The 25,357-nt window shown below is 34.1% G+C and overlaps 1 protein-coding gene across 7 annotated transcripts in view; it reads right to left on the bottom strand.

The window, feature by feature from the left end:
• Nucleotides 1-455: 455 nt before the first annotated feature.
• Nucleotides 456-25,357, bottom strand: part of LOC113508425 (transient receptor potential cation channel subfamily A member 1) — a 59,393-nt gene continuing 34,491 nt past the window's right edge. The window contains exons 3-21 of one of the 7 annotated variants that reach the window (XM_026891520.1): nt 24,998-25,154; nt 23,740-23,830; nt 23,118-23,187; nt 21,575-21,700; nt 21,015-21,311; nt 20,394-20,633; nt 17,688-17,795; nt 14,166-14,344; nt 12,894-13,173; nt 12,223-12,392; nt 11,595-11,739; nt 10,660-10,767; nt 9,269-9,533; nt 8,804-9,009; nt 8,291-8,497; nt 7,512-7,784; nt 7,009-7,168; nt 4,558-4,688; nt 456-3,732 (exon numbers count right to left, since the gene is read on the bottom strand). In XM_026891520.1, coding sequence (XP_026747321.1) covers nt 3,595-3,732; nt 4,558-4,688; nt 7,009-7,168; nt 7,512-7,784; nt 8,291-8,497; nt 8,804-9,009; nt 9,269-9,533; nt 10,660-10,767; nt 11,595-11,739; nt 12,223-12,392; nt 12,894-13,173; nt 14,166-14,344; nt 17,688-17,795; nt 20,394-20,633; nt 21,015-21,311; nt 21,575-21,700; nt 23,118-23,187; nt 23,740-23,830; nt 24,998-25,154 — 3,351 coding nt within the window. In that variant the 3' untranslated portion in view covers nt 456-3,594. Of the gene's footprint in view, nt 3,733-4,557; nt 4,689-7,008; nt 7,169-7,511; nt 7,785-8,290; nt 8,498-8,803; nt 9,010-9,268; nt 9,534-10,659; nt 10,768-10,816; nt 10,940-11,594; nt 11,740-12,222; nt 12,393-12,893; nt 13,174-14,165; nt 14,357-17,687; nt 17,796-20,393; nt 20,634-21,014; nt 21,312-21,574; nt 21,701-23,117; nt 23,188-23,739; nt 23,831-24,997; nt 25,155-25,357 lie in introns of all 7 variants that reach the window. The other 6 variants (XM_026891471.1, XM_026891479.1, XM_026891487.1 and 3 more) reach the window with 6 other exon arrangements.

Below are 25,357 nucleotides of genomic sequence, written 5' to 3'. Positions count from 1 at the left end.
AGCCAATGAAAAGTAAGCTGTACAGGTTAGCCAACATTCAGAGTTACACAGGACGAGATATTTTGACCCGAAGGAACTTCAGTCTGACAGACGACGTATAGTACTTATACAATTGTGAGGCAAAAACATAGCTATATGTATAAAGTATAGACTGTGAGGGAGATGGAACACAGATTGGAGGTTGATTTTAAAACTTCCATTTTCATCTAAATTACTGACAGTTTGATAATAATGAATGTTGGATCATATTGGAATTGATATTTGGACTATATGTATGCAACATTTACTTAGAAATAGTAATTTAGCTTCAAAATAAATGACAAAACGGTTTTGCCTCCAGTCCACTTCACGCCGTTCTGATTTTTGCATGCTAAATACATAGTTTAATACTAAATTCATTAAAAATTAATAAAGCATTGTATAGAGTACATGGGGGAGGAATAAAAATCACAAAATCCTACTTCAAAAAGACTTTATTTAAAAAATAACATCAAATATGTTGTTACATGTTGAGACCATGGCCTGGATGGCAGATTGTATCTAAATTACAAACAAAAAACATGATGTACATTGATTTTTAATAACAAAAAGGATTTATTTTAACAGATTTTTGTGTGTTTCTTTGCTTAGCCGGTACCTTCGACGCCACAGTCTCATGGGACTGGCCTCATGACTTAACCTACTTGCGTTAGCACTATCCAAGCTCTTATCAACATTGTATGATGCGACTAGTCAGTGTCGCATCATCCAAAAGTCTACCATGTTATAAAACACGTCGATCCAAAAATACACTTCTTTGTTGGTGCTGCGGTCCTAGTAGCTTTCGTATCGAGAATATTTCAATGGTATTAAGTAAATTGTAAAGACAACTTAACTGAAGCAATTTTAGCATATTACTGTATTATTTTTTGTGTGAAGCAGTTGTTTTGGTAGAAATTACGGATTTTTTTTTGTTATATTACAGCTGTAATTCAAATGGTTGTAGATTTCTTGACTCGTTTCTGTAAACATTAAGGTGATTTGTGAAAATTGTTGATGTAGACAAAAATGTAATTGTAAAATTGAAAATGAAGTACGAAATGCTACTAGAACAGCATCACCACTATCCGTCCTTATAAAAATTACGTACAAACCGTATTAGTAAATGTATATCAATAAAAATAATTCATAAAAAGATAAAATAATGTATGGTCTTACAATTTATCTTTTATCTTCGTACATTATATAATATTATGTATATTATAGAGAGCTTAGCTCTCATGTAAAGCTTTGACTTATATATATAAAGCATGATTTACTAAATATTTCGTTAGTTTGGTGCAAGTGCTTAAAACGTACAATACAAAATCAAAACGTAAATTACAAAATCAGTTGTAGTATACAATCAGAGTTTAAAATGTTTTTAAGTGGCTGTAGCACAACTAAATTTTAAGATTGTCATCTGCTTTTCGCACTTAAAGTATCGATAGATTGACGTAATTAACTCTTATAGTGTTTTTTTCACTTTAAAGTAGAAAAATGGATACGAAGATATTGAGAGGCGTCTTAAAATTAAGTTGCGTTCTATTATTTCGAGTTTTTTTAGTTACACATAAACGAAATTCGATTTTAAACATTTTGACATAGAAAGTTAAAGCACGTTGCCTATTATTTTCGTTTAAATTTACTGTATTAAGCTGTACATAATAACATTTATTGAATTGAATCAAGAAATAACAATGCACGCAGTAATGAATTGCAAAATGTAATTAAAATAAAATAATAGTCAACGTGTGTATTCAAGCAAAATTTTGCGAATGTGCTAAGTTGAGTCGGCCATTTTGTAAATTACAAATATTACAGTTCCTGTTTCAATATTCGTTCGTCACTAAGAATATAACTATATGATAAATACTATGTTTTAGCCTCATAGTATGTTGGTCGTTGAATGAGTTAAATACATAATATATTAATACAATTATTTATCATGATAACAGCGTTAGTATTTGGTATTTAAGACTAGATTGATTCGCATCTTATAAAAACTACTATGTTGCTACTATAATATGATTTACTCATTAAAAATGAATCAATCTTATCTATGCTATGTGATTTGATATAACAGCTTGTTATTTTGTTTATAAAAAATACAAATATTTTGAGATGTACAACGTGTAACAGAAATTTCCAGACAAATTTTAAATAAAAAATGAAAAAAATACTAAAATATTAGTCTATTCGGATAGTAGATAAAAAGATGATGTGATTTTTTTATAGGAAGACGTTTTTTTGTTACACGTTGTATGGGTGCTTCCTTGTAAATATGCACATGAATGATTAATTACAAAATAAAAAGGGAATAGCCCGTTTCGACCTGGTTATGTGTGTGTGAGTATAAGTGTTGTTTCACTAAAATGTCTGCACGATAGAACACATATAGAGCAAATAATCTAATATATCTAAACATTGATGACACGATTACACTTACATGAACTTAACTACAGACATTCCAAAAATGAAATTCATTTTTACTGGCGATTATCGCTGATAAAAATCATATTCACACAAGAAATAAAAATCATTTTTGTCAGCGGCAGCGGTGTGAATTATTTTCTGTTTTATTTTTTCTCTAAATCGAATTTTAACTACAATTATGGTCTTTTATATGTATTTCATAAAGGTTATTTTCAATTTTTATATTAAGCATGATGTTATGTATTCCATTAAAGTTATTTTCAATTTTTATTTTATTTTATATTAGGTATGATATTTTTTTATCGTGCGTACTCTACGGAATGTCTCGGGTATAACTAAATTGTAAATTTAACACCAAAATTAAACTATTTTTACCTAAAATAAATACATTTGATAGATACTATTAATTGATGACGTAGTAACTTAAATATTCGTTATTCATTAAAATACATTTAATTTTAAATTATATCGATTATGGTATATTTTAATAGCTACTGACATTTATTTTCTAAATAAGTTATATTTTGTTTAACTACAACAATAAATTCGACATGCTAATTCATTTTATTTGTGTCTATCAGAACAAAAATTGATTTATTCTTAAAAAGAAAAACAAATAAAAACGAAATGCCGTCACCAGAGTTTTGAAACGTACCTACATTGTAAATATTCAATAATCAGCAGTATATTCCCTTCAAATTGATCAAGAACCGACCGCTATTTAGAAAAAGTTAAATGACAATAGATTTTTATGCGAAGCCGATTTTACGACAGAATAACGTCAATTTCCAGATTTTTGCGTCATTTGTTCTCAGCAAAGTCAAATAAGAAACGGTGACTACAACAAGCTCCAAAAAATGCGTGCTAATGTGACGACCTATCGGACTGACAAAATAAATGACTTTATTTTATCACATGTTTTTTGCTGTTAGCAATTTGCAAGGAATATACATTATTAAATGATATTTAATAAATTTTATACCTATTGTATTATAAAAATATGTATTACTATTTGTGTTATGTGTCCATAAATAAATAGATTAAAAATAATTATAGTTCTACACTAATGTTTGAAACTCGTCCGTTAGTTTAAAGTGTTTATATGTAGAGAGTGTGTTGGTTACCGATTTTCTTTGTGGTTTAGCCACCTTTGTTGAAAGAGGATGCTGTTCTCAGCTTCTTTCGAATCCTGGGGGAACTCCAGCGGGGGATGACACGAGTGTCCCCCGGGGAAACGCCTTCGTCCACATCGTCGGCTTCGGTTTTTATCTCCATTTTCTGAAATGTTCCAATGTTTTGTGTTAGGCTTTTGTCTGTTATTGTTGGTGCTTGATTGTTCTTTAAGTTTTGGGTTGTTTGTAGGTAGGTCGTTATGTTAGTACGTGTATGAATGTTAGTAATTAAGTGATTGTATAGAAAGAGATACACATGCCCAGCGAAGGTATGACCAGAGCTGTGGAAATTGTTTAATATCTTCGTGCGCACATCAATTTTATATAGTGTACACTGAAACATTCGTATAATTTCAATTCATTAAATCCATATTAAACAAAGACCCATAAGCCTTATGGAAAACTTCCAGATACTTAAGCAGTAATTCTTTTTAGTTTGAAATTTACTCAAAATGCAGTCTTATTTATCTGAATTTCATTATAAAGCTTGTTTATAGTTAGAATGAACGACCGTTCAAATACTGTCGGAGAAGTATCTGTATACTGAACCTTATCAAAATTTTTCTTGATGGAGTTTCTAGATGATAATAAAAAGATAAAAAAAATATCAGTACATTATTATATCACGGTAGGAAGTTAGAGATAAAAGATGGTAGGACCATAAGAGGGCGCAGAACGTAAAAGCACTTTTGTTTTCACGGATAAGAGAACTGCGCTTCCCTTCTTTCGTCCACGTGGTCTTCAATTCCCATGAGGATTACAGAATCCGTTTTAAGATAAAAAATATCCCCACGAGGATAGAATAGTCTTCACGGCAAAAAAAAACAAAATCTTAATGGAGACACGTTTTTGGGTTTTCCTCACAAATCGACTACTGGGTACTAAATCCTGTCTCCAAAAACTGGATCGAAAAAAGGTTGTATGCACCAACCTGCACAACAAGGCGTAGGAGAGTATGCTGTTGCTCCAACAGTTGTGACATGGTCCTCAGTTTGCGTTTCTGTTTGTCCAGCTGCGCGGTGATGTAGTCCTCGCTGCTCTCCAGCACCAAGTCCAGACCACCTGGAAATTTACCAACGCACGCAGATGATTTAGATGTTTACTGTAGCATTTGCATCTTCTGTCTAGATTTTTTCTTTCTTGCATGCAGCTTCCAGATGTACAGTATTAATTTCAATGCAATATTTAATATAGAGCGGATGGTAATTTGACACCCACAGTCCATTTTCCTGACTAAGCAGAACTTCGCTGCAATATTTGGTGTAGTAAGTGAGAGTCACATCGGAGACCAGACAAAAAATTTAGTACAAGGAGCTCTGGGTTTGTAAGTGGTCACCCACCATTCAAATTCAGCGAGCAGTTAAACTGCACAGTCACCTAATGAAATGGAATATAGGATAACAAAAACAGTCGCTTCGAGCCGAATTTAAGCCGATTACAGTAAAGAAGATCACAGATGATGATATTATATAATAACCTATGTAAAACGTATTAAATGTACACAAGTAGTTTCTGCACAAAATATAGATAATAATTATTATGAAAGTAGGTCAAATTGCAAACCTCGCAAGGCTGATAAAATCACGAACAAGGATAGTAAATAAAATCAAATATGAAAACCAAACCTCGCAACTGGCACGCATGAAAAAAACACTATGAAATATAGAATTAATACCATGTAAAATTTTCTATTTTTGCATTTTAATAGTCACTTGGTTTTAGAGTTAGTTATTTTGTCTTAGGTTCTAGGCGATTTCCTAAAAGAAAATCATTTTTCTTTTATTTAACAAACTTTAAATAAAATAAAATAATTTGGAATTGGCTACAACAAAAATAGAAGCGAAATAGTACTTGCACAGATGAAACGAAATTAAAACTTTTATAAATGGCCAATAGTTCATAATACAGAGTTTTTTTTAACATCAACTATTAGAATATTTTTCGCGAAAGTTTTAATAAATTTTCACCTATTTCTATCACAAATTACCATTTTTTTTTATTCAGGTTTTCTTTACACATTTTCCATTTTCATTGAGAACCGTGACTTGCAAAAGATCTCATTGAATTCAAATTTGAATTAGTAATTCACCGTGTGGCCGAATGATTAAGGCACTCGACATATGAAGTCGGGGCATTTGGGTTCAAATCCCACCGCGGTTATACGCCGCCACATTTTTTTAGTATTTTATTTCATTCTTCTTATCTTTTGTTTTTTTTTTTTAATATAGTTACTTTACTTGCACTTTGAATTGTGGTGAAAAAAGGGTGGGGTCCGGCATAAATTTTATCCTTGCAAAAATTTATAATAAACTAGCTGACCCAGCAAACGTTGTTTTGCCTAATGAATTATTTTTAGTTGTATGTATTTTTAATGCCACATTTAAAATAAATAATGACAAAAAATTTCGTCCAAAAAATAAACTATTTTTTTAGTGTGAGCAACCCTTAACACTTAGGGGTATGAAAAATAGATGTTGTTTTATTCTCAGACCTACTGAATATGCATATCAAATTTGGTAAAAAACGGTAAACCCGTTTCGGAGGAGTACGGTAACTAACATCGTGACACGGGAATTTTATATATTAGAAGATTAACACGTTCTTTTACCATAAAAACAGGCGTTTCACATTTTTATTTTGGCATATTAATTTGTACAATTGACATTTCCTTAACTTATTTTTGAAATGGTATTATAAACGCTACCTAGCCAGTAACACTAACTGGTTAATGTAAGTCATGATAGAGTAATGGATTTTCGGTGTTCTAATACATTGTTATATATTGGGGTAAAAAGGTATTTGGCTAAGTTGATTTCATGATGTGCAAGGCCTTTGTAGAGTAAATAAACTTTCCATAAGTAATTTTCAGTCGTGTAGCATTCAGATGTAAACGAATGACACAATGCTTTGATAGAAAAAGGATATAATGGATTCCACAATCGGAAGCTTTTTTTGTTGTCAAAAATGACATTTTCATGGAGGACGGTTATATTTTTGTCGTTGATTCTCGTTGCATGGGTGATATGGCTTGTGCATTAGAAGACTATTTTCATGAAATTTTTATAGCGTATCATTCGTATTTTATTGTAAATTACCGCGTCTATTTTGAGTACGACTCCATTTAATTAATTCGAAAAAGATGTAGTACATTCTCAAAAAAATGTTTTCGACGGATTTTTTTTAAGGCTCCTGATATATCTTTTTTTTGACAAGTGACTAGAATTTTGTCTTGGTAGTTCACATTAGTGTGATTCAGGCTTTAGAAAAATGGTATTAGTCTAAAGACCTTGCTTTTTAAAAATCGACTATTGTATAGATAGGAGCTGTGTTGAAAATGATACATAGTTTATAGCATCATAATGTATCATAAAAATGAACATACTGTCATCGGTGAAAGGGTTGCAGAACCACTTGCGTAGTATCAGGTCGAGGAAGCCAAGCTTGCACTTCTTGTTATTCGGGTATTCGATCAGCTCGTCTTTGTCCACTTTCTCCAACAGAATCGTTGGCAGCTTGCGTTCGAGTTCCGTGTGTAGGACGACCTGAAAATATTGAATAAAACTTTGTAGCTGCTGACAATAAGAACAAGAAATTTTATATTTTGGAAATATAACAACAATTATTAAGAACAAGGAGTTATTTTTCGGAAATGTTCATAAATCACGTAAGAAATAAATTTATTGACTCTTTTAAAATCTAAAACATAGTCCATTCAAAACAAAATGAAACCAAAAACCCAGTTTATCGAAAAAAAATATAATGGTTTGGGCAGAAAATTTATTGTCGATCATATTGCTTCGACAGTAGCGTTAAGCGTTCATGACTTATCTGATATTTATGTAGCAATGCTTTGGTATAATTCAGTAAATAAATGTTCAACCATACCTGCATAGCCAATCTCTTAAGCTGGGCGTTCCTCCTAACACTTTCAATATCTCCTACAGCCAAACCGATAAGCAGGTTCATCAGTAATATCGGCATCAGTACCATGAACAGTCCCAGTATGAAAAACGTTGGCATCGGGAAAGGCAACAGTATATCCGTCTCAGACTTGTAGTACGGCTGAACGTAAGTGCCAACGAAATCGATTTCCCCGAGCATCATCGCAAAAGTCCTCATCAACGACATCGGGATGCTATTGAAAGACAAGTGGTGTCCCTGAAATAATAAGAGGTTAATCATTTTGTTAGAGGATTGTTTTCGCTGAGCGAGATTCGCCTTTGCTCGTTACACAATATGGTCATCTATCGCAAATCAATTTTACCTTTTCAATTGGAATAACTCATTCGCTCTTTAGAGTCAATTTGGAAGTAAAATCGCATACTATTGATGTGAGATTAATATGTGAACGCAAGCTGTGGTTATGATAAATAAAGGGATGAGAAAAAACTAGTCAAAACCTCACAAATACCGTCACGGGTGCCTAAAATCACATACAAAAAGACTCGACAAACACTGTGCTATACAAATAGAGTCTGCGTTAACAAAACCAACCCTGTGCACAAAAGACGATTTAAAGTTTAAAACGTGCAAGTTACCACGTACGTGGAACTAGATACCTACGTACTTACCGTGGTTGTAACTACATCTTTTGTGCGTTGTTTTTAACTAATATATAATTATCTTACCAAAAATCTACATAAATAGCAACTATACATAAATACCGTCTCGTCAGGACCCACTTTAGACAGGAGGATATAGAATGCCAGCCCGAATGCGATGATCAGGATTGAAAACACCATTAAGACTTTAATCAGGGTCTGTAGTATCTCCAGGAACATGACTACGTAAATCCCAACTTGGTCGAAACGTTGCAGTAAGAGGAGCAGCTCGAACCATGACAGAAATACTGTTATTGATGCTGCCGAGAACTGGAAAACATAAAATTAACAATTTTAAAACTGAATTACAAAAAGTTGCAATTAAAAAACAGTGCCATTTTTTGTGGTTGAATTAATTCTTCGTTTGCCTCATAAATGATACCCAAATCCATGAAGGCTGTACTCTGATTCTGTACTGACTTGAAACCACTGCCATCAGAGATTAAGATAACAATAAAAGTTATTTTTGCTTAAATAATTATGAGTTTGGGATATTTTACAAAACGTGTGATTATAAAAACTGCTCATACACACAAAGTTAAACTATTGCAGAATAATTCGGGACATTGGACATACCTGTATCTCTTCGAAACATCCGAACAGTGTTGGAAAGACCATCATAGACGAACTGATGTACAGCCACCAGGAGACCAAGTTGGATGGGTCGACCATGTAGTGCCATTTCTGTTGCTTCACGTTATAAGCTTCGCGAATTAAACACAAACCGTTGTACACGAGAATCGCGACTGTGCTTGTATACATGGCGACTTTTGACTCGAAATCTGAAAGTGAATTAAATAATATTTGAATAATCATGGCTACTTATGTGGAAGCGAATGTAGTGCGACTAAACTATCAAAGTAAAATATCTTGCCTAACTTCACAGTTAGGCAAGATATTTTACTCTCGTGTGAACTGTAACTCCCAAGTCTAAGGAGATAAAATGCTTTTCATACTTATGAGTCAATTTCGATGTTCATTCAACTATTAAAACCTATATAAGGCTTTTATTAAATAAAAGATTAAAGAAGCCTCACTTACCAGGTTCAAACGAAATATTCCGATCAGTTTTGTTTTCATGTTCGGGATCCGTAACGTTGCATTTGTCTGATCTTTTGGAGGTAGGAGTAGCTTCGGCGTTCATCATCAGTAAGTAAGTGTAAACTGTTACAAATATCAAGAAAATGCAGTAGAAAAGGAGATTGGCTAAGTGGAAGTACTTCCCGTAGCTGTGCCATTTCATCTGCAAATATTTTTGACTTAAAGGGTGGGCGAGAAGTTCAACTCTGCCGTGAGCCACCATAGCCTGAAAACGTTCACAACAGAAATATTTTAGTTTCTCATTTTGATGTCATCTGATGATACTTCTTTGATTTTGAGTGTCTTTACCAATTCCATTTCTATATAAAAATTTCGTTCGTTTAATGTTGTCAATTTTATCGAGCTGAGATTTAGTAAGTGTAATTAATGGCCAGTAAATTTTAGTTAAATCATCGAAGTCTCATCATGTCATGTTTCTAGATGATAACTATGTGTGCTATCTATTGCTGTGTACTTTGTATTTACATCACCAAATAATACATACAGAACAAGCATTGTGTTTACATATACCCTCTCCCTCATAAAAAGGTTGGTCCACACGAGACTGCGGGATGCTGCAGCGAAGCGATGCTACCAACATGAAGCTGGGATTAGAAACTACTTATATTAAAGTCATCTTCAAGCAGCTAAGTAAACATTTCACTGCTCTTGAATCTGTAAGAGTTTAGCAAACAGTGGCTATGAGTCACTTTCATCTGCAAACAAAATTCGTTCTCTTTATTCAGAATAATACTAAGTAAGCTTATCTTATATTTTTGAATGCCTTTTATATAAAATATTGGTTTGTCACAATTATTTAGAATTATAGCGTGTTGTTCCATAAAGTTTCTTCCCACTTCACCGCTCCGCTGCAGTTGCAGCCAAGTGTGGTCTTACCCATGTTGTGTTCTAGTGGAAGCGTAGTGTTGCTGTGATTTTCATATTTATAAAATGCCAAGATTTCTATGTCTTATTTACTAGTATCATTATTGTATCTCATGTTGTATTTTTTACATCTTAATAGCCTAGGATGAACGATATTCATGAACGTGTATTTATACTGTTTTATGAATGTTTTATGTAAGTACACCGAGCGAGAAGCGAGGTTCTAGTTCAGGGGCCGTCAACCACCGCTTAAAATAAGACTTGTAAGGTGAAGTGAGACGGTGCCTGCGCTGCACATAGCAAAGTCCCTCTTTCACGTCAGCTTTAGTAGTCTTATTTGAAGAAGTGCTAGCAGGCCCCATAAAAGTCAAGTTACAACAATGTAATTTGTAAATAGCGATCATTAAAAATCGAGGCATACGAGTGTACAAAGCTCTGACACCCACTCTGCATAGAGTTTGACTCACGTTGATAACGCTCAACGGTTCTGGCCGAAACTTGGGATTATTAAGAGCCAATCTTAACGCGTCGACTTCTAGCTTCGAACGTTGGTAGAATTTGAAAGAATATTTTATCTGCGTAGCAAATGAAAAAAATAAAACTAATGTTATAATCAACACTTACATTAAGGGCAGGTAAAGGGGTCTTTTGTGATTTTGGCACATTGTCCGATTTCGTCGTTCGTCGTGCGTTATTGCCGTCTTCGATCTTAAGTTGTGGGCAAAGCGCGTCGAAACTGTACTTTATCTAAATATTTTCAAGATATTTAATTCCAGTGTTCAATCTTTAAGAATAATTGTATTAGTGATAGCTTATAGTTATTATTTATTCTAGTGCCATGTAATTAACAAATGGTGATTCAGAAAATAAAGACAAGTTAAACAATAAAATAAGGAAAATGAAACCCAGATTCCCCTCTAAAATAAAATCCAAAACAAGTACTATGAAGTACAAAACATAGAGATTAAAGAAATTTGGACCAACTTCACCCAAACCTAAACATAGTGATAAAAATTTAATCAAATTAATATTTAGGTAATTAGTATAATTATAATTTAATTCAAATTCGCATTATGCGCGAACTCGTACTTTAGTTATTAAAAATAGAATTGAAGAAAGTTTTTTAAATTCTTGAATCTAGCTTTGTGTTACTTGCATAATTATACGAATGGAACTGTTGGAAATTATTACGAAATGACATTAACAAATGGTGTTTATTGAAGAATAAGATATTTGTAACTTTAAAAATTAAAATTCAGAATAATTAGCATTTATTTACGTAAATACCAAAAATGGGGTATGAATCAACAACAAATTGGTAAAAACGATTACATAAACAGTTCTGCTGATCCAAATTTAACATCTAATTTTGAAATCTTCAAACATGTAATTAGGAACTTACATAAAAGCTCTTGGAGTCCTTTTTGCAGTCTGCCTTGGTGATACACTTGTCTTGGACGGCTTCGAATACTCGGGGCATGTAGGCGATGAGCGCCAAGGTCACGCAGGGGTGGCGGTCAGAGCGGAGAGCCATCACCTCCTTTGCACTGGAAATTTACACATTGATACGTCAACACATGGGAATTATATTATACAATAGGGTCAGTACTTGGGTAGGTAATTCATGTTATTTTTTAACTTCAAGAAGTAGCTGCTTGGGGTTTCATTTAGTTAAAACGCGTTTGATAAATGTTTTGCATGAGCTCTATATTGAAAAATTACCACTTCTTGATAATAATGTGTGGGATTTTACGGCATCTACAACTACAGCCTTTTCGATGCCGATGTAGTTTATCACATTGTGGTGAAATTCATTTAGGCTCAACATACATTGTAAATCAAGGAGTCTACCTCGATAAAATCATAATCGACATCGTGATTATAATTTTCTAATGATAATTAGAATCAGATTAAAATATTGTATATTCTTATCTATTTAAAACAACGACACATATTCTTACAACTATGTTGTGGTTGAAAACAAAAAAAGACTAATTGTAAACCTAATTAAGCTCATTTTTAATACATACCGATGTTCATGAGTGACCATAGCCAATGCAGCTTCAGGGAACTTGTAGTAAATGGCGTAGTCAATCGCACTCATGTTCAGACTGTTATAGCTCAGCCGGCACCCCATGGACAGCAGCAGAGCAATGGAGTTTGGCTTGTTCTCCATTGTGGCCAGGTGTAGTGGTGTATTCTGGAAGATTTAGTAGAAGAATTAAAGACAGGTACAAGTCGAAGGCTTAGACAATAGTGAGTTATAAAGATATTTCTAAATTTCGGTCTGATTAGGTAATAACCATATTAGTTCTGATTTATTTCGTCCCGTAACTTAAGTTTCGACATGGAAGTTACTGAAAAAGAACATGCAATTAAAGAGTGTTAACAAACTTCATGCAAAACATGAAACAAATGATGATATTGATTTTTTATTATAAACCTGTCTATTATATTTGCTTTTATGCTGAATATTGAAAGTATATTCAATGTATAAATCAGTAGGGGACCATTATAATTGATCAAAAAAAAATTCAAAATTCTTTTCACAGGTGATTTAAAAACCAGTTTTTTGATTTGTTAACAGATTAAATAAACAGCTTTAAAACATTTCCTTTTGCATCGCCCTAAATTTGTCAAAATAAAAAATCGTTCCGTCACACCATTGTACAAGATCATGCAAAAAAAAACAAATACATACCTCATCTTTGTCTGTCTGGTCCAACAGATGGGAGTGAACTGAATGGAGGAGCTCGATGGTCTGCGTGTAGCCAGACATAGCCGCCAGGTGCAAAGGGTTGCGGCCATTGTGGTCCCGGTGCAACAAAGCCCCGCGATTAAGGAGCAACTGGACCACTCGCGTGTGCCCCTCGCGAGATGCGATGTGGAGAGGGGTCAACCCTTCACCGTCGCTCTCGTTGATAATGAAAGTCCCTTTGTCTGAGTCTAGCAGCTGGCAAGCGGTGTGGTAGCGGCCGTATCTGTCGGTGAAACAATCATTGAAAGACCTATATTTTGGTGCAGTAACAATGAATATCAAAAGGTAATAATAGGTCACAATTGGAGTACAATGAAAGAACCGGATATATGCAGTTGTAAATGACGCGTAAATATTGCGAATTGGAAGCTCAATAAAGAACTGTTGAGCCATTATATTCACGAAACTTTACAATAAAGATATGGAACAACACAAAAGTTTCAATGATAAACAACTGTCTGGTAATTGCAGTGTAGCAAATTTTATATAATATTAAAGCAGTTTAAACTGGTAGGTAGTAATAAAATCAAATACACACTCTTTTTTGGCACTTTCTTTTACGATTCGTAAACACAAATAACAACATAACCTCAAAATGTCTAAGGGAAATGGGAAAACCATTCGCAGCTAAATTAAGGGCGTCATTCGAAAACTCGAAATAGCGCCATCTATCGGTACGTTTTAGAAGGTGCTCCCGAAACTGGGTTACTGGGTAACTGAGTTGAACTTGAGGGGTTCGATAAATGAGATACGAGGGGTTGAAATGCAAGATTTTGAAAGTAATTGTGTTCTAATAGTTGTAATAAACTTAAGTTTTTGCATTTTTTACAACATCTAGCTGACCGGGTTAACGTTGTTTTGGCATATAAAATATTTCTATGGAATTTTTGGTGAACAAAAAACTTAACATACGAAAAGAAATGTTAAGTATGGACAACCCTTTTTACTTATGAGTGAAAAATAGATACTAGCTGTTGCTCAAAACTGTTAAATATGCATAAAAAAACATACAAATCAGACAAACCGTTTCACAGGATAATACTAACATTATGACCCGATTTTTTTTACGTACGTTATACCAATTACCATTACTTTATGAAGAAAAATGTTAATAGTTTTTGTGACTGAATTATAAAGTTAGACTAACTATTATAGCTTGACCGGACAATCAAATAAAATACCTTTTAGAACAAAATAGTTTAGTTTTAAACATACCTGGCAGCAAAGTGCAACGGGCTCTCATTATTGTTGTTTTTCAAGTTGATGCAAGCGCCAAGTCTGATGAGGTTTTCCAGTGACCGAATGTGACCTTCACGGCTGGCGTAGTGGAGGGGCGAGCAGCCGGTATGATCCTTCTCATTCAGGAGCTGTGCCAAGCTTTTGTCACAGCGATCCTGGAATGTAAGCTGTTTGGTGTAACATGGGGTCATAAAGTTAGTCGTCAACTTTGGAGTGTAACATTGCAATGGTGTTCACATTAAGCGATGTGGGATAAGATATTAGAAGTGCATTTTATACATAAAATTAGTATTTTTTTTTATAACAATTTAAATTTAATGTGTGTTACCCGTTTAGGCACCGGTTTTAATCTTTTATTTAACGTGAAATAGCTGTCATTTGGTCAGGTGAAATTGATGAAATATTGGCTGTTCTATTTTGAAGTCGGCTGTATTTTTTTGTTGAAACAATATTCGACCTTTTTTTTCTTAAATAAGACGTCCTTTTAGTATAGCAATGAAGATATTATTATATTGTTTTTCGGTCAGCGGTGACCGACACAACTAAAACCCCCAGTATTTTTATGTTACATTTTTCCTAGAGACATCAAGGGTAATAAATCTTCAGCTGTTTGATTATAGCAATATAGTCTAACGACGGGACGTGATAACGACCGTTAATGTAAATAAGGGTGCCGAAAGACAGCAGATGCTCTCAGATCAAGGACGAAAAATTTTGACAAGATTCTTCTTCATTTGATGTAAGATGATGACATATAATACCTTTGTAAACCTCTTTCTGAATTTAGTGTGGCATTAGATTGGCCGTGTACATCCAAATCATTTTTTTTTTCATTTCAAGTAGGTCGTTTTAAAGGCCCTTTTTAAAGGCAGCTATGACTGTTATGACTGTAAGTCCACGTCTCCAAAATGTAATTTACATGGAGAAGAATAACAAGAAACTCCATAATGTAAATCAATAGTCATTTTGAATAATTATGAAATGTTTTGATTCTTGGTTTTAACTCTAAAACAAGAATTTTCTTATCGTGTTGGAAACTCATTATTTTATGATTGTTTACTGAAGTTTTTTTCAATCTTTAATAAAATCTCCATAACTACTATGACTGCTATGTTCCTCATTCTATTCGTTAGATGAAATATATACGACATTTTGTATCATAGCTCTGAGAAGCTGATATAAATGTCAATGAACTTAAGACGTAAAATGCTTTATTAAACTTTATTAGTTTTTTTTTAAAATATTGTCGTCATAACATAATATTAATCGTCGTCATAATATTACACGTCGTCGACGAAATTAAACTTGTAAAAATATTGGATAAGGAGTTCTTAAATTAAATATACTGAATTTTGTTTATTAGAATTTGTGTGGAAATCTTAAGCCTCTTTGGCACAGGCGCTTTTTGAGGTCCTTCAAAAAAGGCTTTCGTACAGTCAATGTGTTGTTAACTATAAAGTTCATGCAAAAATTAAAACCGCTTAGAACAATATAAACATACATATTAAAAAAAAAATCCTATTTAAAGCTTAAACGCTCGTGTCATGTGTATATAAGGCCTTATTGCGAAGTTATTAATCATTAGCCGTGACGTAAAGAGATTGTGGGTAATAAAAATATACGTGAAATTTCCACATGACTTTATATCTAAGAATCAAATATTATGAAAATATCACAAAAGCGTTTGCTTAAAAAAACATTCATCTTTGTGTTTTAAAAAAAAGATTTTTAATGGTTTTTGTTATTATAGGTATTTTATTTAGTAAGGTATTAATACCTACATACAGGCTTTAATATCTCGTCGCTTTTTTGTCCGATTTTCCGCTTTTTGTCGAAATACATGCCAAATAATGTGAAATTTTAATATAGTATATACTTATTATTTATCTTAGACTTTCTTTTTCAAGCTTTTTTTGTGATTGGCTGCCAGTCTTGTCGAATCAAATCTGTGACCAAATGATACTAGGAGTAAGCTGCTACTGCCGAAAGTAAGTGGCTTACTGCAAACAGGATAGTTTTTTGTTTTAATTCAGATTGAGTAGCTTATTCGTTGCACTGTTTGTATTGCCACTAACCTGAAGTGAAATGCTGATAACACTAGATGCCTACCCGATCTTTTTTGTTTAGACAATACCATTTTAGCCCTGATTTGTTTTGCAACCTACTCGCTAATGGTCTTTTGTTATACTAATTTAAATCTGTATTTCTTTAAAACTAAATTTTGTAAATCTTTGTATCAAATAAAAATAGAACCAAAGAAGTTTCACAATTCAGCCGAGAAGCGTTATTTTTGTTCACTGTTAAGCCTTATATAAGAAAGGATTGTCAGTAAGAAGTGAAAAAAGAATATCGAAAGACAAAAAGTATCAAACTCTGCTCTCAGTCTGTGGCTAACAATACATACAGTTTGAACACAGCCTTAACTAGATACCTTTTACATGTTCATGTTTATATTTTATAAAATGAATGATGGATGTCGTTTAACCAAGAAGTAACTCTATAATATTCATACGTTTTGCAAAATACGCTGTTCTGACATAATACGAGCAATACCCAACGATGTGAACGACCGTCAACTTTAAATACAATTGACCTTGTTCACGAATTACAATAATTAATTTAAGTTCACATACATGTTGTCGAATTAATTAGTCCCTTATAAACAAAGGTATTATCAATTTAATTTCGAACTGTCAAATGAAGGTGAATGGACTTTTGAGTCAATGAAGCACAATGAACTGTATTGTGTTGTAAATTATTTGTAAAAAATCTGTTAATTCGTTGTAATTTGATGTGTGGACGTTTAATAGATTTTGGAATACCTGTGCGAATGTTTTCTTTACAAGAGCAGAACGAAGCTATTAATAGAATATAAACGAATATTATTGTTGATTTTCTAACTTTTGTTAAGTTCTTTGAAAAGCGCAATAAGCGTGGATATTTTGTTGTTGTTGTTGCTACTGATACATAAATACGTTAATATGTAAATACAAGGACACACAAAGCTTCCACCATGTTTGTTTAAAAGCGTAAATAATTTAACAATTTATGATTCTACAATATTAGTCATTAGTTTTGGTAGACATGCATCATCAATTTATTTTAGTAACTTTACATTTAGTTATTTTTGCTCATTGAGAGCGTTCAAAAACCTTTAAAGGGTGGTAGTAAATACTTATATATATTTTGTGAGTGAGTTTTAATTTCATTCTTAATTTATCCAATGATCATAAATTAGTTACTAAAATAAAATTCGTGGATGGTACATTTATTCGAAAGCCCAAAAAATGCAAAATGTTCTAGATTGTTAACAAATCCGTCTAAACTTCCCAAGCTAAATGGGGATGGGCTTAGTCTAATAAGCTTTGACCGAATAAAGCGTTTTAAAGACTGCCTATCTACCATAACATCGATGTCACGAAATACATAGATAAAATAGAATGTTAACAAACAGCGACGATAAGTGACAGTGCGACCACAGTTACATTAGCTACTTACCTTGCATGTGGCCGCGAACTCCTCCAGTCTCCCGCCATTCATCACGACTAAGTGGAGAACATTTCTGGAGTTGATGTCTTTTAGTTCGATGTCGGCACTCAGACGTATCTATAAAATATTATAGTCTGGTTTTGCAAGGTTGACGCAAAGAGCCCCACGGTGGGCGACAATAACAATGCCATTATGTAGAAAAATGATTAACGTTTTTTATTTCTAAAAGAGATTGTATGAAGTGGTGAACAACGATTACTTTTTTTAAATGTGATTCGATGTGTGACGTTTATACCTATTCATACATGTTCGCACACCATATGTGGATTAGAAGCCTAATCAATAGCAAGATTTTAATTTCAAACTCAGGAATTATGGGTCCGATTTTGTTCTATCCTTCTTTCAGTGCTCAATAGCCCATTTATCGAGGACGAAAATAATGTAAAACTATTTAACCGATAAAAAAGTCCCTATTTATATCTCCCTAACCATGCGGAAGAAAACGAGTACAGAATGTACACTTAATATTCTAAAAGGGTGAAAAGTTATTCACGTTTTCCACAAGCTATTTTTACACGTTGACTTTTAACAGTAAGACCAACAAACATACCATTATAAAATTTAAATATATCAAAAGCGAAATTCGCGCGGACGGAGAAAGAAACTATCAACTGTCTTACATAAATCACTGGAAAGTGAAAAGTCATCTCTCAACCGCAAACAAAATTTCAATTTAAATGTATAAAATAGCTCTTTTCTCAACATTTGGCCGGAATGCTAAGTCGCGTGCTAACTTGTTGACTTGTGACGTTGACAACGATAAAATCCTTTTCTAATTCAATTACTCTTACAGAAAGTTACAGACCTTCCAGTGTCGATATATTCATTAAAAGTTTATTGCAATCCCTTCATAAAGTAAAGAATTACAGGCTACTGGGCTGCATCACGTTGGAACTAATTTGATGTAACTTGTTTACTTTCGCTGAGATGAGCCACGCGATGCGAATTAAACTTATGTATTTGTCGGTTCAGCTTCTAAACGCTGAGAAAGATGAAACTTTGGACCGTTTCGTGTTTTAGTAGATAGTTTGCAGTGGCTGTGTAAAGAGCTAGAGTGTCTTAGATTAATTAAGCGACTTCAAAAAAGGAGATTTCTGTTTGATTGTTTTTGTATGTATGAATGTTTGTCCGCGATTATTAGACAAAGAGTTATCAATAACAATATGTTAATTTATGTTATTCGATTATAATTATTAATGAACAGAGATATCAAAATTAAAATCCGTAAAAACTACCACTAATTCTCTTAGAATAAACTAATAGGTCACTTGACGAAAGCTTAAAGTAAATTAAGAACCTGTTACTAAACAGTATAAAATAAAAATAAAAACAAAAATTCTTATAAAAACAGAAAGACTATATAAAAAATGAACCGCCTTCAAAAAAACAAACTAAAGAGGGTAAAATAATTTATGTTAAGTATATTATAATACACACCTCTATTTCAAACTTATACTTTTTGAAGTCGGTGCCAAACCAATTTTCATGACAAAGATACTAGATACTCTTATTAGATACTAGCTATTGCCCGCGACCTCGTCCGTGTGCTTGATGATATAAAAAGGAATTTTTAAAACGGGATACATTTTTTAGTCCACGCAATTTGATTCTCTGGCGCCTATACAAACCGTCACGTGCCCGCTATTCTCGTTACAGCGGGGATCGCTAAATTGTACTCTATGTCTAGGGTGCTACGTTCCATATTGCATTGCTGATTTTCGGCAAACTTCATGAGAAGGTAAATTTGAAATTTTGTTCCACCAGGCCACGTAGCTCAGAGGACAGAGCGACCGAACCTAGTTTCGGCGGTCGCAGGTTCGAATCCTGTCGTGGCCACCCAGAAGCATAAAACCTTTTGTTACTTTTAATATTATTTCAGACACTTCGTTCGCGTGGACTAGTGAATTCGGACAGTATTTTTGGATCGATTCATCAGAAAAAACAACATTTATTTGGATAAGCCTTTTTTGCACTCACTGCACACAAACGGTAAAATGAAAAATGGTTAGAAGTACATGCTTCTGGTTTTGGAATCGTTTGTTGCGACGTTCAGAAGATAAGTAGAGAGCCTTAACAATTTGACAACACATTAAAATAGGAATAAAAACTTAAAATGCATGTAAATGAAAATATTCATAATTGAAGTCAGTGAATCAGTTCAATCTTTAGTGCCCAAGGAAATATAACGCTTCAGCACGCCACGCCACGCATGGTATTAGTATTAGAGCTGCCACTAACACGTACTATTGGCTATGGCAAATGGCAACTAAAGTTGAAAAAATACTGATATCACTCATCCTTATCACTTAAAGTACAACCGGAATATCAAACATGATTTTCACGTATAATGAAGTATTCTATAATTTAAAGTTCTATATTTAAGATGGGTCATAAATGTCTCCATAATATGTAATATCAACCATCTGGTTCTGAGTTGACATTACTTTGATCTTCCAAGACATTTCGAATGAAATTTTATATTTAAGATACCGTAATGTGAATAGAAGAAGGCAATGTTGTTTAAAAAAAATTGATTAAATAAATAAATGAGAGAATTTAAATTCCAAATTACAATTCTAAGGCTTGCGCCAAGCGGTCAAAGAAAAAAATCCTATGATGAAAAGTAAGTCTTTCACCAACACAAGATGAACTTACCAAAGTGTGCACCGTCCTCCATCCAGCTCTCGAAGCAGCCAACAGCAATGGCGACCTGCGCTCCTTATCTAACGGATTGATATCGGATCCCTCGGAGATGAGGTAGTTCACGATGTCAGGGTGGTCAAACATGGCGGCGCAGTGGATCGGGGTCATCCTCTGCACGTCGCAGGAGGTCAGACAAGCGAGCTTCTCAGTTGGTTGCATCATGAACATCAGCTTCACAATTTCGAGGGCACCCTATGATGACGCGACCAAGGAAAACATATTTAGTAACGTGAGCTTTCGAAATTTGTCTATTTTGTTCTTCAGGTTTCCATTTACATATAGAACAAGCTTTTAAAACTCAAATTAAAATTCATTATTTCTTCCGTTTTACCGTAAGAAAACGTGATACAAACTAACGTAGCACTCGATCACTGTCCAATTTACTTATACATTGGACAATAACTTCTAGATGATCGATCCAGTAGACTTAATAAAATCGTCGTTTAAAAAAATTTGTAAAATAAATTTGAATATATTACTAGTATGGCTCACGTCGGTCGCTAGTTCAAGTTATTTATCTAAATTTTCAATTTTTTTTAAGTAGGAATGCCTCAAAAAGTAAATGACAAGTACCTGTGCGCAGGCCAGATGGACTGGCGTCGATAAATCATGTTGCTGCGTGGAAATCTTCGCACCAGACTTGAGGCAGAGCTCCACTGCCTTGATATCACCACCATGGACGGCTGAATGCAGAGGCACGTTCCCCTCGTTGTCATACAGAGATATCATTGACTCCCTGGTACAGCCCTTCGATTCCCCCCACTGCAGGAAGACTTCCATAGTTCTTGACGAAGCGTTTTTTGCCGCTTCATGAATCGGGTAGTAACCGTTGTTGCAAGCTATCTTGCAGCCAGCGCCTAAGTCTGTGATCTGTTTAAATTTAGGCAATTACGTTAAGATTTTCTGATTCACGGACAAAAATCGCTTGGTAGAAAGCTAAGTGTTATCATAACGATAATTTAGTCCTTTAAGTTGAATGGAAAAATCTTAAAAATATATTTCGAGAGAAATGTTTTGCAGTAATAACTAAGGCTTCTGATATCCAAATTTTTGAGATAAAAGAAAAAAACTATGAACTTATTAGAACATTGAAATACTGATAACACATAAATTAGATATGAATATTTGTTTACCAAAATTTTCGCGCAGATGTCATGGTCATGTATGGCGGCGAAGTGGAGCGCAGTGCGACCGTGCTCTCCTCCTAAATCGAAGTTGAATTGGTCCTTGTATCTGGTGAAGACTTGGAGTACGGAGACCTGCATGAAGTAATCACCATGTAATTCGTTTTAAAGAACGTAGAATGCAGTCCCGAGCACTAGTGTTGGTACCATCAAAAAAGGTAAAGCAAGGGCAATTAGTAGTTCAAAAAAGGTTTGAGAGACACTAACTAGAATTCCAACAAAAGAGAATAAATTATACATCATCATAAGTCAAGACGCCTGATTAATAAACTTTGAATATTGAAATGAAAAAATTCTAAAGTAAATAGTTTCTACTCGTTTTGTTAATTATAGCTTAATCATTTCATTTTATCTTAATCTAACTAGGTCGGAAAATGTAGTCTAGACGAAAAAGTATGATAATCTCTAGATTAACATGTTTGTTTATAAGACTCAAGGCCAGGTCCCCTTTGAACCATTTTCGGGACTCACGCGTTCTAACATTGTACCAATTAAGAGTGTAATACCAATCAAATTACTTGAAGACCGTTTGCGGCACACGTGTTCCAAAACATGACATTAATTACGATCTCAATCCGATACAGATTATAATAGTAACGCGTGATCGTTTACTCTGTCTTATTTCGAAGGCTCTTGATCAGACTATAGTTGATAGGTAAACGCCAAAGATGATGAAGGTATTGACGTGCTTCGTTAGCGAATTTTAAATCCATAATTGCTATGTATATTAATTTCCGATCGATAACTTCGAACTGAGACTGGATGTAAAACAAAGCATGGTTGAAAAGTAAAAATCAGTGACACAATGAAAATTTCCAACAGATTAGATGTATTTTCATGTTCTAGCATCCGTGATAATGATCAAATGTAATAAGAACTAACAATACCTGTTTTTAATTACTAATGTGAAGCTTACGCCATGTCTGTATCTCATACATTAATTTTCGTGCTAACACGCATAACTGATTAGCAATAAAGATAAAATTACATTACCAGAATTTAATTAACTTGGCCGTTAAAACGTGGGCGTAGATATCTGAGATATTAACAAGTGAAAAATCCTTAGGAATCGGTAAAACCTTTGATCAAAAATCTTAATGAAAAAGCTTGTTATAGCGACATTATTAACCGGCCACTGAATTTTTGCGTTCTCTAAACATTGTTGCGTGGGGATGTTTCTATATAAAGCCGTACAATCAAATATGTCGATTATTTTGATGGTCTCTTGAAACGTCGTCGAAAATTTTCTTTTGGATACTACTTTCATTTATTCATTGTATCAAATATTATCTCAACATAACATATTATTCATTTATTTTCTTTTAATGGAAACGAACCCTTTCAAAAGCCATAAAAAAGTAGGTTATGCTACATTCATAAAATAAAATCATACTTAATACAACAAATACTGAAATCAGAAAACATCTGCTAGTAAACTGAGTGATCAAAATTTCTATAAAAACTTGTTATGAAAACTAGATGAAGGTCTTACCCTGTTCAGTTCGGTCGCGAGATGAAGAGCCCCTTGAGATTTGTCGTTCAAAATGCTGGTATCGACGCGACTGGAAAAAAATATATAAGTTAAACGCTTTCCACTTCAATAATAAAGCAAGGTCATGAGTTAAAAGGTCTAAATACTTAGATAAAATCATAGCATTTTATGTGCGAATTCAGAAGAACGGGAAATATCCCATTTTTCTCACTGACTCTACGAATGCTTTCACTCGTGCCGGAATCCGGTTAGGAAGAGACGGCCGGCTCTCCGGAGGATGCAGTGTAGCTCTCTAAGCCCGTCCCCACTTGCATCGGCCTATTTTCTTTTGTTTTTCCAGACAGTAGTGGCAGTTTCATAAATAGCCGACAACAAAGAACCGGTACTGTGGCCATAGCATCGCGGGAAAGTGTTTTTATTACAGTTTATAATGTCCAACTACAGGGTAGTTGCCTCCCATACCTCCCTTGACTGAGGTCATCTGAGACCTTTCATATTTAAAATTAAAGAAACTCAGCAAGCTGACTACCTTGATCGAACTTCTAAGTAATTTCCTATAACGGATAAGTTTAAAATTAGTTGTACAAAGGACAACTATGTTAAGCGTTCCGTTGGTACTCACTGTTGCAGCAAAAACTCCAATGCATCCAACGCCTCACTTTCGACGGCCACGTGAAGGGGAGTGTTGCCAAAATTGTCTTTAGCGTTCAAATCTGTATCAAAAATAGATCATTTTGGAAGATATTTTACATGAGTGTGGTTCAAAACATTTTTGGACGTAACTTATATTCGTTATGGGTTTACTCGAGCGTTCGGGATCAACCACTTGACCGTATTTGGCCTGTAGCGGAAATAAAAGCAATTTACTGTAATATTTGAAGTTTGGAATGGTAACTTTGAAGTTGAAAGCACCTATATAGTTATGTTTTATCCATATTAGGCTAATTCCCATATTTGGGTTCATTTTTCAACAGACGAACGAATAAACGGAGACCCTATGCTTTAAAGTACTATTACAAGTAAGGATCGCGTCATTTACATTTATGTACGTCTTTCACATAAGGTCCTAATCATAAGCTTTTCATAACATTACAATGTTTTCATTAATATGCTTTTAGAATAGGATCACATCTATTTATGAATAAACTTTGTCAATAATCTCTCCTCCGGCTTAAATACAGCATAATTAAATATTTGCTTATCGTCTTAAAATAGCGTGATCCTACCTGGTCCAGCTTCTGGAACCAAACCTAGATCTAGAAAGTTACTAAGTATGAAAGTAATTAATTAAAACTTGCATACCACTAACTGTTACTAATTGCATTTACTAATAAATTAATTTTCTATAACTGTCTCTTAGCTTCAAAATCATTGTAAGTCGAAAAGATCTCAACAATAGAAATCCATTTATCATATCTGCAAATCATCATCGGCCTAGCCTTTTCCCAACTATGTTGGGGTTGGCTACCAGTCCAACCGGTTTCAGCTGAGTACCAGTGTTTTACAAGGAGCAACTGCCTATCTGACCTCATCAACCCAATTACCTGGGCAACACGACACCCCTTGGTTAGACAGGCTGTCAGACTTTTTCAAGCTTCTGACTACCTGTAACGACTGTCGAAGATGTAGGAATAACAGCCAGGACCCACAATTTAACGTGCCTTCCGAAACACGGAGGAACTCGCTATGACAAAGATGGTCACCCATCTACGGACCAACCGCGTCAAGCATAGCCTAACCTGTGATAGAAACACTTATGCGGTTATAGCTTAGCCACGAGCTCCTCGCCATTTCATCATTTCTGCAAATGTTACGATTAAAAAAATAGAGCTGTTTTTTTCCAGATTCAAAGAGTGGCTGAAAAAAAAGAATGCTCCTACCTCCTCCATAGTTGTTGATAAAGTGCAGTATATTGGTGTTGTTCCTGGTAGCGGCCTGATGAGCGGCAGTACGACCCCTTCCGTCCCTGACAGTCAGCCTCGATGGCTCACTGAGGTATAGCCGCATAAAATCTTCTACATTGCCGCTTTCTGCTGCCTGTAATAAAATTAAGTTTAGCGCTTGTACTATGATTTCAGCTTTTTCTATTGAAAGGGCTAGCTATAAGTATGTAGTCCTTTGCAGTCATATTTTTCAATATCAACCGTTCTCTTACTCTTGGAGCTTATTGAGTCCTTTAAATTCTAATTAACGTGTACCAGGCACATAGGTAAAAAAAAAACGTTGGGTTCTTCAGAAAA

Source organism: Trichoplusia ni, chromosome 1, assembly GCF_003590095.1.
Source record: "Trichoplusia ni isolate ovarian cell line Hi5 chromosome 1, tn1, whole genome shotgun sequence".
Classification (NCBI taxonomy): Eukaryota; Metazoa; Arthropoda; class Insecta; order Lepidoptera; family Noctuidae; genus Trichoplusia; species Trichoplusia ni.
The sequence above is the reverse complement of the archived record's forward strand: the minus strand, read 5'-3'. Positions and strand labels throughout refer to the sequence as shown.